Below are 20,564 nucleotides of genomic sequence, written 5' to 3'. Positions count from 1 at the left end.
ATTCAACTTCCTCCATATACAACTACAGAGCAAAAGAGGCAACTAAGTTGTGGAAGCCTGCTCTGGTTGTCTACAAAACTCATAAAGTTCACGTTCCATTCATCTTTGGTGGCCAGAGTTACTAGGTGAAATTCTACGGCTCATCGTTATGCAGGAAGTCAAGGCTAGACAATCATAATGGTCCTTTCTGGCCTGAAAAACCTATGAACCTATCGTATCTATATAAAAGGAGTATGGCTGGCATGTGTTAGTGCACGTATGGTCTAACCCAACCCCTCACGTTTAGTGCAGGTTGATTGTAGCCCCGGCAAGAATATCTGCATGGGGCCAGAGCTATGTCAGAGTAAGCATTTGGATTAACGCTGCTTTTACAGTATTGATATTATAAGGTATGCCTGTCCTGCCTTCCCCCCACTCCTGCCAAATCAAACAGGACCTGAATTTGGTATATGAGGATGACCTCTGATATTACACATATTGGACAGTGGTGTTACTGAAGGAATTTGGCAGGAGGAGATTGGGAGAAGCTGCCTATATTGAAGAAAGTTTTTACTGCTGCACAGATGAGAAAAGAAAATACAGGTGGAAAAGAAATACAGGAACCCTATAGGACAGTGCAATTTAGGGGATGTTTGGCAAAGCAAAAGTGTTTAACTGACCAAAATGTTTCATTAGAGCTTGCTGCTGTTTATATACTACCTCTGTTTGCTCAGACAGTATGCCCATCCTAGCAAAATATCTTGCAATAGAGATTGCCACCATAGATGCCTAAATATTACTGTAGGTTCTTCAGTTAATCTAATCAACAAGGAACAGACTCTAAGAATATAAGAACGGCCCTACTGGGTCAGACCAAAGGTCCATCTAGTCCAGTATCCTGTTTTCCAACAGTGGCCAATGCCAGGTGCCCCAGAGGGAATGAACAGAACAGGTAATCATCAAGCGATCTATTCCTGGTCACCCATTCCCAGCTTCTGGCAAACAGAGGCTAGGGACACCATCCCAGCTAATAGCCATTGATGGGCCTATCCTCCGTGAACTTATTTAGTTCTTTTTTGAACCCTGTTATAGTTTTGGCCTTCACAACATCCTCTGGCAAGGAGTTCCACAGGTTGACTGTGCGTTGTGTGAAGAAATACTTCATTTTGTTTGTTTTAAACTTGCTGCCTATTAATTTCATTTGGTGACCCCTAGTTCTTGTGTTATGAGAAGGAGTAAATAATGCTTCCTTATTTACTTTCTCCATACCAGTCATGATTTTATAGACCTGTATCATATCCTCCCTTAGTAGTCTCTTTTCCAAGCTGAAAAGTCCCAGTCTTACTAATCTCTCCTCATGTGGCAGCCATTCCATAACACTAATAATTTTTGTTGTTCTTTTCTGAATCTTTTCCAATTCCAATATATCTTTTTTGAGATGGGGTGACCACATCTGCACACAGTATTCAAATACTCTGCCAGCTTTACTCATATTGACTCATATTGGTCCCTTAGGGCCCAATCCAACTCCCATTAAAATCAGTGGAAAGGTCATCATTGACTTCACTGGGAGTTGGATTTGACCCATACTATATAAATACTCCCCTTAATCTCAGTGGGAGTAATTGCTTAGTAAGAGACTATTCAATTTGAGCAAGTTTGGTAGAATCTGGATCTAAACAATTTAGGTCAACAAATGCAAAATTGCACATGGTGTGAAATTCCCCTAGTAATTGACACTCTGCTATCCAAAAATAAATGAAAACCACACCATTACTACATAAATCCCAGGCATTCGGAATGGATTTGTCTGTTTAGTAAATTCTAGTGACTTCCACATGTAATTTTTATTTAGCACAGGGTGTTATGCAGCTCGGGGATGTGAAGAAATCATTCCTGAACTTAAAAAAGAAATAGCACAAAACTGTTAACAAATATTCAAAGAAACTTTGTGAGATACCAGCCCTACATTCGACCTGTTTTGAGTTAGGTCTCCAAACTGATGATTTCTTGAATCCTTCTCCTTGGGAAGAGGCAGCAGTCCATCCAATAATCAAGAGCAGACATTAGCTTAGTTCAAAGGGTTTCAGTCAGCATCAATATGAAGGGTCACTGGCAATTTGAAATCCTAGTCAGTCTTTAAAAATTTAGTTAAAAGTTGTTGCAGGTGCCTGCATCCTGCAAATTTCGGTGGTTTTTGAATAATATTTTCCATAACATTTTTCTCTCTTCCTTTTTTCTCTGAAAGATCCACACAAATAGAAGAAATTAACAGATAGTACAGGGGAAACAGTGAAACTGATCTATACTAGGTGCTGTAATCAAACTAGAAATGGAGAAAGATTGTGTTTCTCTATTTTCTTTTAATTATAGTAATTTTAGATGTTATATGTAAAAAATAATGTTTTGGTTTTTTTTAAATCAGGCAGAAGTATGGTCTTTAAGTTGACTGTGTCCCTTCAGGGAAGTTAGAGGGGGAAAAAAAGCATATTCAGAAAATAAGGAAGCACTTACATAAGTCATAGTTTCATTTATGTTTGCTCTACATTTTCAAATGCCATTTTTAAGGGCATAAAAATCCAGTTCTTTGTTACTTGATATTAATTTTATGTTGTTTTATTTTACAATTGCTGAGTGGCAGTAACACAAGTTTTTTCATTTAAAAAGCAACTCTTTTAAACAAACAGAAAAATCCAGATTTTACATATATTACTGGGCTCAACCAGATTCTGTTCTCCAGGCCATCCCAGTACAAATGAGAGGGGATTTTGTGGTTTCTTTTCTAGTGGAAGTTGTTGACTTTATTACAATGTAGCTTTTCTTTCCGTTGCACCAGTTAATACGTTTCCTTGATCATTTTGTCTCACCTCTGTGACATCCTGTTCATTAATGTGACACCTTAACTATCAGTCCACCTATACTAAATGTTTCTTCGTTATGGGTGATACGTAGAGTCAGCAAACAAGAAAAGTAACTGCATCCCTTGCCCTTGGGAATGTTCATTATTTTAATACATACCTTGTGCCAAGACCAGTTTTTTAAAAAGCCTTAATTTAGTCTGGCCTGAACAAAGAATAGTTTCTAATTTGGCATGTTTAATCTAGTTCTTAAAAATATGATGCTTAGTTAATTTACCAAAAGAGAAAAAATCCCTCAGAAGTTATCTGGCATCTTGCAGGTTCCCACCATCACACTTAAACGCTAATTAAGCCCAGAGCTATCTTTTTTGCTGTAGAAATAGTAAATGTTGAGGTGTCCTTGTTAGTCTCCTCTTTAACAAGTGTGTGTTTTCTCTTGCTGACTCACCGGCAGACTCACTCTTTGTATTTTCACAAAGAACTCATGAAGAGGACTTTAGGGAAACCCACGTGTGCCGTGGAGGCTAGGGACTATGTTGTAAGTTTGTGTATGGTGTGATCAACCCATACAGTTGCTGCACAGTCACTAACCCCACTTACAACACTGCAAAAGGGTGCTTCAGTGGAAATGAGGTTCGCAGAAGGCATAAGGAAACTACAAATTCATTGTGAGGAGAGCCATGACTTACTGATAGAAACAACTGATCCTGTGAAAGAGATTGCAGCTGATAGTACTGGAAAAGCTGGAATTGGTACAACTAACATGGTTAAACATGGGAAATTCAGACCACAGTGGAACCTGCTTAAAGTGAGTTTAGCTGTCACAAACCTCTATAGGAAAGCATAATCCCAAACTATTTCAACTCATTGCAGTGTGCTAACTGCAATACTGGTTAGACTTGTAGGCTGACCTCTGCTATACAGTGAGGTTTTTCTGTGTAAAAGAGGGTTCCACTCTATTTGTTAAGAATATTTTTGTGCCTCTTTGTAAATATAAGCCTGTCCATGCAGAGTGGCAGTGCATTCATATCAGTGCAGTGATACTGTGGTATATACTGCACCTTTTCAACAGAGCTTTACCTTGCACTGCTGCCACCACTAGAGCTTCCCTGAACGTCACGTAACATTTGTGGTTCATGGGATCGAGAGCTGTGACCTTCTAAACAAGATTCACAAAGCCAGACTGTAGAGGAGATTGTTACAGGATCAAAGATAAAACATTTTAGCCTTTGATAAACCCGATATCTGGTGATTTTATTTCAATCCCGTCTTTTGTAAGTGAGGTAAGTGTCCGTGATTGTCCAATAACACATGGACTTGTTGGCTTTCATGCTCTCTCATGTGTTATTGAAGCTTGTGGCTCTTAGGCTCTTCATTGTTCCCTGCAATGCTAAGTTAGACCTGTCTTAAGGGGACAGTTGCATGGGATTTGCTCATTACATTTTCTGGAAATGTCACTCTCTAATCATTTGAAGAAAAGTCCCCATTCTCACATGAACTGAGCAAATCTCTAACTGCGAAAACCCAACAGAATTGGCCAAAAACAAAAAAGCAGTCATTTAGTAACTACGTTTAATACTCATTTGTTTTCAGTCTTCTCAGATGTACAGCAATTGAATTGCTGCCACATAATGTCAACGTTTTTCAAAAACAGAAAATTTTGAATCTGCTTTTAAATTCAGCATTTCATTGTTTTCATTTGATTTACAATCTATTAGAATCTCTATTGCTTTGTTATTCATGCTGTGTATAACAATGCCTGTTGTACATTTTTGGCGGTGTTATCAAATTTCTGGTTTTCATAATACTTAACAAACAACAACATATGAATTAGACATGCAGTGCCTATTATTCTTTAACATTTGCTGAATTTACAGTAAAAGAATAGTTTTAATGCTAATGACTCTTTGGCCATAGTTTAGTCTTTAGAATGATTAGTGTTAGAATGTAGCGCATGTAGCAAACATTTGTGCTTTGTAGGTAAATATTTTTCTGCATCATAACTGTTGTGTGTATTTGTGTACAAGGATCTCAACTTGTGCTGATCATGTCTATGCTAAAGTTCACAGGAATGCTAAAGCAATTATGAAAATAAGGGCTGCCTAGATTTGAATTTCTTCAGCAAGATATTTAGTCAGTTCCTCCTTTCATTTGTATAATTATTCCTCTTCTTTCAAAAATAGATTACTTTTGTTTGTTTCTTTCAAGGGCCTCTTCATTTCTTGAGTTAGACTTCTCTAGGCTCTGGGGTTAGGGCCATATTTTTATTTACTGGCTGACTTAACTGCAGGGGAACCTAGCTGACCAGTTTCATTATCACAAAAATGTAGCTCAGGATGGATCAATTCATGGGCAATATATCATTATTTGTTTTAAGACCACATTTTTGTTTGAATGCTTGGCTTATTTTTATTTTAATATAAAATTAGACTCTGCCAAGTGACTGTAAATAACCTTAAAAGCTTCATAAAGGTTAAAATGCAATGACAAAAAAAAGATGTGCTTAACTTGTGCTTCCATTGCCCTACCATTATTTTAGGTCCAGTCTTAGAGAACTGTGCTTGCCTAAAACTGGCACGTCTGTTAGCTTATTAAAGATCAGAACACAATAACCAATGGACTTCCCAGTTTTCAATTGTATACAACTTTTGAATGCAGAAGTGCACTGAAGTCTTAAATGATGGCTTAGCTCATGGTGTGAGTGAAGTGCCTGCCCTCCATGTTCCATCTGACTTTCTTTGCTTCAGCACAGAGTATATTTCAATGCATTTATATGTTCTAGGGGTTTGTTACATAGTTTGTGAATCCCAGCCATTACACCTGAGAGGCTTGCAACATAGTCAGAATGCAAGTTATCTGAGAATGAGGTGGGATGAGCTCTTGGGAAACAAAGTTGAATTCTTCCCTCCCTTTCAAGCAATAACCTTTTAAAACCCAGTTTCTTGTATTAAACTGCAGTTAAATCATGCCCCTACCACACCAGTATGGAATGGTGCTGAAATATTACTTTGTATTCGGTGCAGCTCCTGGAAAGCACCCTGTGTTGCAGCTGTGACAGTGGCTTTGCAACACGAGTAAGAAGGCACTGTAGTTTAGGTAAGGAGGTATTGCAACCCCATTTAAGATAGCTGTATTTGTAAGTTTTGTAGGACAGGGACAAAACATTCATATGGCCTTTAATGCACAACACTCAGGCTCTTAATATCCAGGCTAATTGAATGATAATGTATTGGCTGTACATAAAGAAATATAGTAGCCTTTGAGGAAAGAGATTGTATATATCACATAAGGGACTTGCATATTGGTCAATAGCGTGGGCCTGGAGATAAAAGTGAAAGTCCTAAATGGAAATAATTGGGTAAAAAGAAGGGTAGAGATTTTTTTTTCTTTGCTGTGATCTTGTCAGACCTTATAATCTAAACAAGCTTGATTAGTAGTTGGATGGGAGACCTACAAGGTGCTGCAAGATGTGGTGTTGGTTATTACCCAAAGGACACTTCCCTCTTAATTCATGCTCCAGCATGGTAGTAAGGGAATACTGTCTTTTGGGTGGAGACATGCAATCTAGGCCCTGACCACTTGGAATCATTAGAAATCCCATGGCATGTTTTATAGGAGGGGTCCAAGGGTTAGTCCCCATGTCCTGGCAGAATTTCAATTCCTTATTATTTCCCATTTCCTGCCCTAAAGAGTTGTATAGCATGGCTGGCACCTGTGACGTGTGTTTCAGCGCCTCTTCAGTGTTGAGTGTGATAACCCATCTAATTACGTAAGTTTTGTAAAGCACCAGTTTTTCTGAGTGCAAGGTGCAACTTAAAGGGGATATGCTATGCTATCTTAGCATTGAAGTAAGTCGGCATGGGTCACATTTTCACCTGCACTGCCAAAGCAAATATGCAAAAGTGTAACATGTTTTCCTTTTCCACTTCCACTGATGAAATGGCAGCTGAATGGTAGTGTGTGGCCCATCTTGTGAACTTTTGCACAGATCTATTACTAGTGTTACCCATTTTCACATACCAACAGTGAGGAGAATATGTGTGTCATTTTACTATAACAGTAGGACTGAAGAAATTCCTCTTCTACTGATGCGCTTGTTTTTTTCTCTTTTTTCCTGTACTCCTACAATTTTTACATGAAGCTTTCTCTCAAGCTGGTAAGCACAATTACAGCATGTTTGTTTTGTGTTTTAACCACAGTTTTCTGTGTGTGTTTTTCTTTGTGTGCACTATGACACCTACAACATGACTGAAATTAATTTTAAATTTGTTTCTTCTTTGTGTTTGCTTTGTTTGACATTTATCAGATAACTTTGAATACGCAGGTCTGGAATCTAATAGAGGTGATCACAATTCAATCTTTCTAATAAGCTGCTAAAAAATTAACTCTAATTTATAGTGTAGTTTATCCTTATTTTTTTGTAATCTAGGGCAGGGGTTCTCAAACTTCATTGCACCATGACCCCCTTCTGACAACAAAAATTACTACATGACCTCAGGAGGGGGAACCAAAGCCTGAGCCCGCCTGAATCCCACCTCCCTGGGTGGGGTGGGGAGCCCAAAGCTAGAGCCCTACCACCCTGGGCAGGGAGCGAGGGGGGGGCAAAGCCAAAGCCCAGGGCTTCAGCTCATGGCAGGGGGCCTGTAACCTGAGCCCCAACGCCCACGGCTGAAGCCCTTGGGTATCAGCTTCGGCCCCAGGCGGTGGGACTCGGACTTCAGCCCCAGGCCCCAGCAAGTCCTGGCGACCTGATTAAAATGGGGTCCTGACCCACAGTTTGAGAACCGCTGATCTAGGGCTATAAAAGTGTAGCAAAAATTATACCAATCAGTTCTATTTCTGTACCTGAAATATACGTGGAAGAATTAATGTTATAAGTGTCTCTGCTGTGGCTGTGCTGTGGCCCTTTATACAGAGAAAAGTAAAAGCCTTTTATCCGTCTGCAACACAGTCATCAATTGTATGTTTTCCATGTTCAGGTACTAATAATCACTGGAAGTCTGAATCATTGTTACCTGCATTTTACAGCCCTATATAGTCCTCCAGAAAAACTAACAATGAAATTAATTAAAGTGAAATAAACCTTAACCAAGAAGGTTAACTCAGATTGATTTAAATGTGCAAATGAGCATATATATATGAATCCTAAATCTAGTCTTGGATACAACTGGAATGATATCTCGAAATACGGTAAGAGAATGCATCGCAAAATTGAAAAGGGAAGGGGTAAGAGCACGTGTGAAAAGAAATGATGTGCTGTTGTATTTTACATCCAAGACCGCATACTGTTAAGGCAGATTTCAGAGTAGCAGCCGTGTTAGTCTGTATTGGCAAAAAAGAAAAGGCGTATTTGTGGCACCTTAGAGACTAACAAATTTATTTGAGCATAAGCTTTCGTGAGCTACAGCTCACTTCAGTGCATCTGATGAAGTGAGCTGTAGCTCACGAAAGCTTAAGCTTATGCTCAAATATGCTCAAATAAATTTGTTTGTCTCTAAGGTGCCACAAGTACTCCTTTTCTTTTTTGCTAAGGCAGAGTTATCCGAACCTTGGTATGTTTTAGATAACTTCTGTTGGCTTTCTTGCAACACCTGATCCCAGCCAGAAGAATTCAATTTAAATAGTTGGCTAAATCATTTCAGGCCAACATGGAGGAGGGTACAAAGGACTGATTTAAGTTTTAGGAAGCCTCAAAAGGATCTGCAGTAGCTCATTAGTTAGTTTCGGAGGTTTCCTTCTTCCAGTCAGTCAGGGTCTTTAAGTTTCTTTCATCCCATTATTCTGGTGTTCACCATTCTGCGCCAAATTTCCCCAAAACGGGTGACTTCTGTCACAAGGCGAGAGACTTACTGGTGGCTTCCTCTAAGAATACCTGTGCCATTAAGGCTACTCACCTCCATTGCAATGCCTGCAGCAGGGTTTATGCATCTTCATGGGGATTTCAAGCACTTCTGCTCCACTGAGGCAGTGCAAAGCAGCACTTAATGTAGACATTATCTTTCCAGACATAGTCCAAACCTAAATACTTCAGCCCAATGGGGACAGTCCCAAGGAAAAATGGCAGAGATCCAGAGATCCCTCAGTTACTTACAAACCCAGTTGCCCTTAGCTCTGTGTAGCTCAAAAGCTTGTCTCTTTCACCAACAGAAGTTGGTCCAAGAAAACAGATTACCTCACCCACCTTGTTTCTCCACCAAGCCACAGAGCTAGCAGCCATTGATGTTTATACAGAGTCCTTCCACTCATTCTATTTGCTAGTCATATTACTAGTAAGCAGCTGATGCATTGTGTGTGTAAACCAGACCGTTCTATGTAGCAGTGTGTACTGTAAAGTATAGCCAACCTGCGCAAAAGGTTCTTGACTTGACCCTTTTGGGTCAGAAGTTGGAGCCTCCTTTTTGACGAGAAGTTACTCAGTGAATTCAGTGAGGGTTCTTTTTGAGTCTCAGGAATGATGCATTGGTCTGAAATATTGTCTACTAGTGCCCACCGTATTGCTAATCCCGCTGTGCTTGGATCCTGCAAGTGTGGGCCTCAGTTTCTGGATGAGGAGGGTTTCAGAATTAAACCCCCATGTTAAAAGGGCTTTTCCCTTTTCAATTAGGTGCTTTTGTGACTTCCAGTTAAGGTATCACTGGGGGGAGTCTGTTGTATGTGCGTATCCTCTAAGTAGTGTGTTTTTGTAGCCTTTCATGTAGCTACATATCCCTCCCATCCTCCAAACAACCCCAGACTCTTCATCTTGACCAAGATATGTACATCTTTAATGATCTTATTCCATTGGCAAAATACATGGACCTCTTGTAATGCCTGTACAGAGGATGGGGAATATTTTAAAGAAAATGACATTTGCATGAACAAGAGTAAATGAAAACAGACCTCTCCTGTAGCATGTAGAGTCTAATGATGTGGTGGAGGTAATAAATCAAATCTGTCCAGGATTACAGGGTGTGGCATAAGATTTTGGAATGTACCATATTTTAGCTAGCTGATAAAAAGACCATTGTTATTTCCTGCATTCACATTCATTTTGCCTTCTAATCTTTTCATTAAATGGGAATATTTTTTGAAGTGGACTTAAATTCCACTAAAGAAACCAAGCCCAGGGATATGGGAGATCATTGTCCCTTTAAGTGAGAGTGCTGTTGTGCCAGTTTTCCTTAATGACCTGTTCGGGGTATGTTACGCTCCCACTCCTACTAGGGCTGGGGGGGGAGCGCAAGGTAACCCATTTTAACTGCCCTCCGCTCCCTTCCTACACACACAGGCTCTGTCTAGAACACAGCACTTGCTACAACCCGGAAAAAGCAGGCTGTCTTGGAGAACCCAGCCAGTGCGCAGCTGAAAAGGTCCGTGTGCAGCTTTTGAGGCAAAGTATTTGCTGAATCACACTCTTCTGAGGAAAGCATTTGGCATTTTAACACAATCCACCTAGCAACTTCGATCACAAGCCATCACTAAGCTGCTTGGCCAGCTGAACTTTGTCTGGATTTGCATTTGCATGGTTGGCTTTCCCTCCCCCCAACCCCAGTATCCCTTTGTATAAAGGAATTGTTGGCATTATGTTTGTGAAATCCTCTGTATAAATTCCGGTTAGTAATTTAGATTAGGGTAAAGCTAGTTTATTAATATTGAGATGTCTTCAGCCTCATTCATCATAACCCCGCCACTCATCTCCCTGCCAGAGAAAGCAGGGACTGCCATAAAAAAAATCATAAAGGCTTGGAAACTCACTGTGCATATGTTCTATCTACTCTATAAATCCCGTGCTGCCAGGAAGGGGAGCAGCAATCTGAAGGCAGACGGGGTATTTTGTTTCAAACAAAATCAGAAACAGATGAGAGATGGGACGCCTGATTCTCCTCCCTCTTGTTCTGGTTTTTTTGATAGTATAACTCTGTGACTCTAATGGCATTACTCCTGATTTAAACCAGTGTAAGCAAGAGGAGAACCAGACCCGGTGGATGGTTCAGGGATTCAACATATGGTGCATCCGTCGTGAACCACTGGAAAGAATACAGTATGGTTATAAATTGTATGCATAGCCCCAGTGGTAAAATTTCTATAGTGTGAGTGAGTGCAAGAGAGTCTTAACATCAGAGAGCACTTCTAAGGGAGTGGGAAATGATTTACCCATTTTATCAAGGTTACTTCTATGGCACTAGCACCCACAATCTCCATGTTGCCAGAGGAAGCCATATCCTGGCTGTGGGTTTGCCGTTTACAGTTGCGCAGGTGAAACGGAACCACAGCATGAAAGTAAAAGCCTGCAAGTGCTTCCAGTGAGAATGACATCTGCAGCACATCAGGTGAAGGCAGGAAAGATTGGGCCTTCATAGAGAATAGAACTCTGTTAGATAAAATCCAGTGTGGTGTTAAAATCAGGATGGAAACAGATTCACAACTTCTAGCATTGGGCTTCCATGTTTCTTGGCTGGTCTGTTTTCTATGGCTGTGCCATCTGTGGCTCAGGAATGACACTCTTGTTAGGTGTTTTTCAGATAATTTCCCCTAATTCCATGTGGTGAGAAGGGCTTTGCACTGATGGTGAAATTCACCCCTGTGCAAGTATCTGGCACCAGGGCCATGCTGCACATGAGGGGATCTAAGTGATGACAAGGCTTTGTACTGTTACTCTGGAAAGAGTGGTTTTCTCCCCGTGAACTTCCACATAGCTAATAGAATTGGTGCAGTCATCTTTTTTTCTTATAAAAGCAATAAACTATTAGTATGTAAATAACATATGAGTAATGAAAGAAGTTCATGCAAATTACATGTGTTTATGTTGCATCTTAATTAGGGAAAATTCCATGTTCATTTTTATTTGTCCACTTAAAAATGTCCTGAGTGCCCACTGCATCTGGGCACTAGAGAGCTATAAATTAAACAGGCCTGTAAAAGCTACCCTCTTGAGGCAGCCATATAAACCACCGTGCTTGAGATCAATAGCGATACTCAACTGCCAAGCTAAAAATAGCTCAGCAGTGACCATCTGTAGTCAGAAATGGGCTGGACTGAATAAGTGCATCTTGCATGAAGTCCTAACAGGTATGAAACTCTGACCATGGCAAACAGCAGGAGGAAGGGAGCAAGTTTCATGAGAGAAAGACCTCTGTGCTTAGCGTCCCGCAGCTGGCTCTAGAAAGGTTGACCCTAGTCAGTGGCAGCAGAGTTCCCCAGCTGATTTCAACTGTTATGGGATGTTTTTCAAGTATCCACGTCCAAAACTATTCAAGGCTTTAGGGATCTAAAAATAAAGCATGCAAATGCTTCAGACCATGGTGATTTTGCACAGATTTTCCTGTGGGGTGTTTTCAAAGTAGAATTTTGAAGGATAGACAAGAATTTTATAGTCTCTCATTTGCCTTTTTCTTTCCTCCCACTCTGTGTGTAGGGGGGAGGACCAGAGGACTTCAGCAATCTCCCACCTGAGCAAAGAAGAAAGAAACTCCAGCAAAAGGTTGATGAGCTAAACAAAGACGTTCAGAAGGAGATGGATCAAAGGTAGGCCTAACGATACAATAAGAATTCGAGAAAGGCTTTCATTTAGCAGAACAGTAGTGTCTGAAACACCACTAGTAAGCTGTTTCTTTCACAAGCAACAAATAAGAACAAGATAATAAGTCATGCCCTGTGAATCACTATTTGATATGATGCTCTTGGAATAGAAGATGTAAAGGGCACTAGATGACTAAAAACAGCCAGGAGATGAACTAGAATTCCCCTGTGGTCTAAGTTCTGAAGTTAATTGTCCTTCCCTGTAAGTTAAAATTAAACAAAAAGAGCAGAAGGAAGGGTTGCTAGTTATCTATCTATTCTACCCACTGACTTTTGCAGTGCATTCCACTCCTGCTGTATCAGGATACTAAGGCAAAAGCTCAAAAATCTCAGTGACTTGGGTAGGTGGTGTTTTTCTTTCTTTCTGGCACAGCCTTTTTAAGTTGAGCAATCGTGTACTTCTGAGCCAGGTAGGAGTTGTAGATACTTTGTATTAGCCTCTAAATATGAATCGGCCCCATAATTACAATATTTTAATACAAGATCCATCTCTCTTCAGTTAGCCAAACCACCATGTCTTTCAGGACTACTGAAATCACAGATCCCTGAGCACTGAGCAGGTGGCTTATTGTAAATATTATCAAGCCTGTGTACGGCAACCTTGGAAGCTTTCCATTTCTGGCATCTTGTTATTGCTCATGAGTTTAGGATTATAACAGAGATGGAAAACACTTCCTAGATTATCAAACACATTCCCCTGTAATGCAAGATACAGTCCTCCAATAGAGGGAAAATCCATTATTGACCTAGTACTGTATAGTGCACTTGAGACTTAGCCAAAAGCTTTTGTACTTTTTAGGCTTAGGAATCACATGCACTAGGGAGATTCCTAATAACACAACCTGTTATCTGCAGGGCTGTGTTGACAAAAGTGTGAGATTGTTCATCAGTGCCCATTTTAAAAGTCTCAGTGCTCTCCAGTGTCCATTTCCTGGAAGCAGAAGAGCTAATGATTCTTGCACTTTTGCAGATTTGTTATTAGGAGGCTTCATTTGTTATCCTACTTGAGAAGCAAGCACTTCAATGACTCCATTTATATTGATCGGTTCTGGCCGCTTGTATTTGCAGCTTCCTATGTTCGTTCACATCTTGGGCTAGGATTGGCTCTTTAATTGTGCATTGTAACCAGTGTCTTTTTTTGTTTTCACAAAAAAAGTGTTAAACTTTGATCTGATAACCCTGTTAAAAATCAGTCCACATCTTAGTTGTATAAGTTATGTGGGGATGTTAATCCCTATTTCATATCAGAAATTGGAAATAAGAAAGGAGGCCTATAGGTAGCTGTTTACTTTTGTTTGACATGTTCCCTTTATATAATACGGTAGCTATAGTTTTTCTCCTTGAATAGATTTCCCTTTCCCCTTAATTTTCTTTAATTGATTTCAGTATCATCTAATATTAAGATCATACATGAAATCAGTGCAGAGTGAGGACTACATTAGACAGAGATATCAGATTGGTGAGCAAGGTACAGCAACAGTCAGACACACAGAATGAATAAAAAAACCCATGAGTTAAAATTTGAAATAATGCCCCTTAAGGCTCCAGTCACAGAACAATCCCACTTCCTTGCTACCCACTCCTTTTCCCAGTTTCTCCATGCACAAAGCAAAAGCAGATACAGGGCTGCCATTGTCAAAGATTTGGTGGGAACCTCTCAAATAAAAAGAGTTATAACTTGGATCGTGAGATTTTGATTCAAGTAATCTCTGGAGCAATGCTGAAGAATCACACCAGTAATGAGAACTCAGCTCATAAATCAACTAATTTCTGAATCCTAAAATGTTTCCTGTTCTGCAGAGAAAATCTCTTAAAATTCATCCTCAACCTGTCTCAGGTCAGGTGCAACACATTGCCATGAAAGTTGACTCTGCGAGACATGCCTTCTAGTTGAGCACAGGACAGCATGTAGCATGTTAACGTTGGCTTTGTGAGATCCGATTCCTGATACCATGCTTCAAAAGCACCATCACTGAGATCCTAGGCATTTGGCACCTGAGTTGACATGAAATGTGTAGCTTTTAACACAATTTCAAAATGCTGCATAACTTAACTAGACATAGCATCACATCATGACCCGAAGTCCATCTGTTGTACACTGTTACCAAGCCAAACGATCTGGATTTAGTTTTAGTCTGAATAGTGGAGCAATGTGAAATAAACTGATCAGCAGGGATCCTAGAAGTCCATTTGCCCCTGAAAAACGTGAAAAAACCGCAGAAGTCTTTTTACAAAGACTCTAGTTTTTACATTTTGGGAAAAAATAAAAACAAATGCAGTAGAACCCACTGCCATCAGCGTGCACACAGAAATATGGGAAATTGATGCTTCAGCTCTGGGCAGTGGGACTCGGGCCGCCAGCCCTGGGCGGCAGGGCTTGGGCTACAGATTTCATTTTAATTGTGGAAAAATGCAGATTTTTATGCAGTTTTTTTTATCAGAGAATTTGGGGGTTTTTATCATGGAAAACAAGGATTCCTGCTATCAGGAGCAAATTATGTTGCATATTCTTAAGGTGAACACAATGCAGTAGGCAAAGCAAGAGTTTCTGGTTAGCACTCCATTCTGGTATTGGAATGCTCACATCCCAGCCTTTAGCCTATTCTCTAGGATGGCATTCAGCCCAGGATATGGAGGGATGATATAAGCACTTCAATATGTCCATAAGATTGGGAAGATATTTATCGAGCGCGGGGTGGGCAAACTAATCTGGCCCTTGAGCTCCTACTGGGGAGTGGGGTCTGGGACTTTCCCCACTCCAGCTGAGGAGCAGGGTCAGGGGCTTGCTCTACTCCGCACGGCTCCCAGAAGCAGTGGCATGTCCCCGCTCTGGCTCCTGCATGGTGCCCCTACCCCAAGTGCCGCCCCCGCAGCTCCCATTGGCTTCAGGTTATTCACATAGCTGAAGTTGTGTAACTTAGATTGATCCCCCCCACTAGTGTAAACCAGGGCTAAGGGTGGAAGAATCCCGCTTATACACAGCGCAATGTCTCAAGTCTTACAAATTGTTGCTAAAGGCTATTTCCAGGTCTTGCAATGCCTGATAGTTTATAAACTCTCTTCCATGCAGACAACTTTGATACATTAAGGAGAGATCTTTAATTAGTAAATGGGTGGCACTAAACAAAACAAAAGCCCTGGCATAGTTTCTCCCCACATTTTGTTACACCTGTAGCCTGTTGTGTGTGAACCATAAACACAGAATGATCGCTTTGGAACTTTTTGGTTTCTCCAGAAGGATTTACACACCCAGCTGCTGCCTGACTTACTGGTGTTGCATTTTCCTTATTTCTCACAGAGATGCCTTAACAAAAATGAAAGATGTCTACATCAAGAACCCGCAGATGGGAGATGCAGCCAGTGTGGATCACAAATTAGCTGAACTGGGACAAAATATGGAAAAGTTGCGACTAGAGGCCCAGAAATTTGAGGTCTGGAAGGGGTTTAAGTACTAATGCACTATCATGATGGTAGCTTTAAATAAATAGGCTCTGATTCAGGAAAACATTTAAGTGCATGCTTAACAGGGATGGATTTAAATAAGTGCTTATAGTCGGGCAGTATTTAAATATGTTGTTGAAGTGGAGCCTTACAGCCACCTTTTAGCATAAATATGTCCTGGATCCTTCATCTACAGTTGTCAGCCAACTCGATTTTTCTGTAATTTGTCACAGAAAATGGCTTATGTAGAGCAGGAGAATGCCCTGAAATGCTCTGATACTCTTGCATTTGCAACAATATCAGGTTTTAAATGCCTCTCCGAAGACATAGATACCAGGTGAGAGCTTGGAAAAACTCCACTTTATTCTTTTCACACCCGAAGGTGCGTTTTGCCAGTCTGATATCTGCTGATGGTAAAAACTGATGGGCACGAAAAGCTTCATCTCCAGCCAACCCTCACCCAGATCTCATGGGAATCCAAAACAGGATTAAAAAAATCTATTGTGAAACCCATTATTGTCTAAAGAAGCTGCTATGGTAAATGTGAAGAGGATCTATGGACAGAGCTATCTAAATGTCTGAGAGCTGGACAGAAACCATGAAATGAAGCACATTTTAAGGAACAATCTCTGCTGTCAACAGAAAGCATTTTAAAGATGCAAAGACTCTGGAGTATGACTAATAGTTGGAATAACTGAACCCATTATAAACAGAAACTATTGTAATTACACCAGAAGTAAGGACAGGGAAGGACTACATTCCATGCGCTATAGATTATGTTGTGGATTTAAACGCACACAGCCAATTAATTCTGGATGCTTGTCACATCTGTTTGCCTTACTCTCCATTGCTTGTGAGGACCCTTTGAAAGCCGACAGCTTTTCCTTTCCTTCCAACTATTGTCCTTTTCCATTTGGCCAATAAGGGATTTATTTTTGGTGCATCTATGTTTTTGAAATTATCATGGCTTCCTTCTGTTTACCTCATTGTTCCTAGACCAGCAGCACTTCAGCCCAGCTCCAGTAAACTCCTGCTGCTAAGCCAGGAGGGGTGTGACTCATGCAGTGTTTTGAATCAGCCTATACATTTTTGGCAACATTATTATTTTTAAATATAGATTTAGAATGCAGAATCTACTCCCCTTCACCTCAGATGACAGCGGTTTGAAGCTAAATTTAAGTGTGTTTATACTAGTTGACTGTTTGCCTGTAGTTTGGTGGTTCAAGTGATAGGTATATCTCCAAAGGGGCAAAGTAAGAGCAAACTCTGTCCCTTGGCTATCTGTGCATTAAAGAGGCATATGAAACCTGTTGCTTTCTGTTTGCAGGGTTGGCTGGCTGAAGTTGAAGGCAGGCTACCTGTGCGGACTGAACAGACCAGACGGCAGAGTGGAATGTATGACACCCAGAACACTTCAGCCGTCAATAACTGTGTGCAGGACCGGGAGAGGTACAGTATCTGTACAGAGCTGTCCAGGATAGCTTGCTAGTTACTGTTCCACCTCCCTTGGTTTCATTAGCGGCAAATTCTTCTTTACAAGATGCTGCCGTTCTTCAACAATAGATGTGTAAATCTTGCATGCAACAAGCCTAATCCATGATGAGACTGCAAGCTCAAGAAAATAATTCCTTACTTCGATGCAGAAAATTCTAATTTGCCACAGCAAAAATTGGGGAAATGCAAAGAGAGTGAGTGTTTTCCAGGAATAATAATAACAGGTCTAAAGCCCCATCTGGTTCTGTCACTTGCAAACATGCACACGGTAAAATTCATTCCTGTGCAGAGTTAGCACAAGACCTGTTGACCAGTCATGTCTCATTTAGGACATTAAGTGGGATGTAAGTGATGCATAGGTGTCGTGCTGGCCCTCTGAATAGATGTGAATTTCGCCCCTGCAAAGCAGATTGAAGACTGGGGCCACTTTCTGTATTGTTATGCCAGTGCAAATCCAGAGAACTCCACTGACTTCTGTGGGGTTCCTCTGGATTTATATGCAAGAAGACAAAGATATTGTGTGGGATGATTACCAGCTGCAACACTCTGGATGGAATCCCATCTTTTCCTAGTAAAGATCCCTCCAAACCTCTTGGGAATGGGAAATTGAACTGGAAATCTTGTGTGACCTAGCTGTCTCAGGAAACTTCTAATCCTGGCTGTGCTGGAACTATCACATGTCACTTGTTCAGTGCATATAATGTTTTCAGACATTACACACCACTATAGAGGTATGTCCTAATGGAAATAACCATGAAAACTAGACAGGGAAATATCCAGGTGCCCAAAAACTCTGGGAGTGCCCAAAATCCTAGGCCCATCTTGCAGTGTGCAGAGGATACTGAGCAATACACCCCCCTTGTATTTCTGTTGGAACAGCCCTTCTGAACGTGCAGCAAGCCCTTTTGCAGTAGCATAAAGAACTACTACATTGGCCATTGTGAAAGGTAGGTGAGAGAGATGCATTTGAGAGGCCTTGGCAGGAGGAGTTGACTTCCCCAATCGTGCTGGAAATGCAGTGACTGACAAAGGCACATTCTGACGATGTATCTAAATTAACAAGTTGGCCCTAACTGCAACCACTCACTTGGCCTTCAGCTTTCCGCAGCTGAGTATTTCCGGCAGGTGCATGTTCCTTGTCACACTACTCCTGAGGCTGGTTGCTATAGTTGTCGTATATTTTCCTTTCTTGAGCAGCCCAGATGGCAGTTACACAGAGGATCAAAGTCAGGAGAGTGAAATGAAGGTGCCAGTGACAGAGTTTGATGACGAGTTTGATGACGAAGAACCACTTCCAACCATAGGAACCTGTAAAGCTCTCTATACTTTTGAAGGTACCACTAACCCTCAGCTTCCATTTCACTTCTTCTCTATTATTTATATTACAAGTAGCCTCCAGAGGCCCCTGTTGTGCTATGCACTGTTCACATATAAAGTAAGAGACAGTTCCTGTCATGAAGAGCAGAAATGGATGTAACATGGTGGCTTGTCCTGCCAGAGCTGGAGGGCCTGGAGAGGGATCTGGTGATTCCCCTATAAAGAGGCTCTGGAAGCTGCAACAAGGTGGGATGCTCAGGGGGAGCAGAGAATGCTAGGAGTGAGCAGGCTCCAGCAGAATCCTGGGATTTGGAACTAAGACTTCAGCAATTTTGATGGTTGCAAAAGTTGATCCAAATTATTTCCCAAGCTCTTTGCAGACTACTGGATAGTTTGTTCGGGAGTGTGGTATTAAATGAGCTGTTCAGAGTATAAGGAATAGATTTTATGCAAGGATTATTTAATTTACAAGTATCATATTCAGCTGTAGACGACATGAACAGACCCTTCTATCATTGCCAGACACAAGGGCTAGTAAATTTACCCTGCGTGTGGTAAATAAACATACTGGCCTTTAGTAGCTGCATCTCAGCACAATAACAGCAAAGGCTAAACATTCAATACTAATTAAAAGATATTCAGTGGAGGCCCAATTTAATGGCGCACTTGTGTCTACTTGTTGATTGTACTGAAATTTTCTATTACAGGTCTGATGTCAGGGTCGCATTCTTCTGGTTCTTTGAATACATGCTGTTTTCTCCCAATTATTGCTGTCTTATTCATGCTGCTCATGCTTAAAGGAGGGTATATTTCAGTACCATTGCTGAGTTTGCCACAATCGGGTCTGTATGTTCTCCTGTGGACAGGAAATCCTAAACTACTGTATACTCTGTATCTCAGGTCAGAATGAAGGCACAATTTCAGTAACAGAAGGCGAAATGCTCTATGTAATAGAGGAAGACAAAGGCGATGGGTGGACGCGAATCCGGAGGAATGAAGATGAGGAGGGTTATGTCCCGACATCCTATGTCGAAGTTTATTTGGACAAAAATGCCAAAGGTGCTATGACTTACATTTAATATTCTTTTTATTACTTTGCTTGCTTTCACAGGGACATCCCACCCTGAAACTGTTCTATGATGCGGATGGAGCCTTTTAAAGGACTACATAATGCCACAAAGTGCATTATTTCATACTCTTAACTAACAGACTCCTATGACTTTATGCACTGTGATTTAGATTGGTCCGATAAGAAGATACTGAGTGGGATAAAACTGTTACAATAGGGGGATACCCAGCCTTCTCTGGCTGAGCCAGCCTTCCGTGGATAAAGCTCAGTTCCTGCCAATATACCACCCAGCTCAAGGTGGGGAATATAAGGCCATTCTGAATAACTGTGTGTCTTCTCTAGCTATCCAGATGATACTTCATAGCGACATTTCAGCCATAGTCAGGAGTATGCTATTTGTTGCAAACTGACTCTGTGAAATGTTATACATGAAATAATTAGGGTGCTGTTTGTCTTTCAATGTGGCAGCTTTTCAGAGCCTAATCTACTCTCTGTGGGCCATGTAAATGGAGGTAGGGATCATCATTTAGTTTGTTAGTATTTATGGGAAGGAGAAGGGTGTCTATCGAAAATGTAACCACAAAATATCTTACCATCCTTGGTAGATCAAGAGAATGGTGGTATTCAACTCGAATCCCCCTCTCCATAGTTGCTGTTCAGAAAATTCTCTTTCGGGCATATGTTGTTACTGCCGATGCACGGCACAGTTCGGCACTGCTCCACGTACAATCAATGGAATATTTCAGAGCCTGGATTCATGTCTTTTGTTGTTCTGTTTCCCTTGTTGCTATTTACCCCTCATGACTGAGGGTCGGTGTTGTGTAAGTCAAAAGCATGTGCATGTAATC

At 40.9% G+C, this 20,564-nt stretch overlaps 1 protein-coding gene across 15 annotated transcripts in view; it reads left to right on the top strand.

The window, feature by feature from the left end:
• The window catches only part of FNBP1 (formin binding protein 1), a 155,647-nt gene that overhangs the window by 128,944 nt on the left and 6,139 nt on the right, over window positions 1-20,564 (top strand). For 5 of the 15 annotated variants that reach the window (XM_043498750.1, XM_043498744.1, XM_043498746.1 and 2 more), the window contains 5 exons: window positions 12,232-12,341; window positions 15,694-15,826; window positions 17,164-17,285; window positions 18,528-18,664; window positions 19,548-19,706. In XM_043498750.1, the coding sequence (XP_043354685.1) occupies window positions 12,232-12,341; window positions 15,694-15,826; window positions 17,164-17,285; window positions 18,528-18,664; window positions 19,548-19,706 (661 nt within the window). Of the gene's footprint in view, window positions 1-3,291; window positions 3,376-6,978; window positions 6,994-7,143; window positions 7,180-12,231; window positions 12,342-15,693; window positions 15,827-17,163; window positions 17,286-18,524; window positions 18,665-19,547; window positions 20,464-20,564 lie in introns of those variants that run through there. The other 10 variants (XM_038374239.2, XM_043498742.1, XM_038374236.2 and 7 more) reach the window with 7 other exon arrangements.

The sequence above is a fragment of the Dermochelys coriacea genome, chromosome 16 (assembly GCF_009764565.3).
Source record: "Dermochelys coriacea isolate rDerCor1 chromosome 16, rDerCor1.pri.v4, whole genome shotgun sequence".
In the NCBI taxonomy this organism is placed as follows: Eukaryota; Metazoa; Chordata; order Testudines; family Dermochelyidae; genus Dermochelys; species Dermochelys coriacea.
This window is presented reverse-complemented; position numbering and strand designations above follow the sequence as displayed.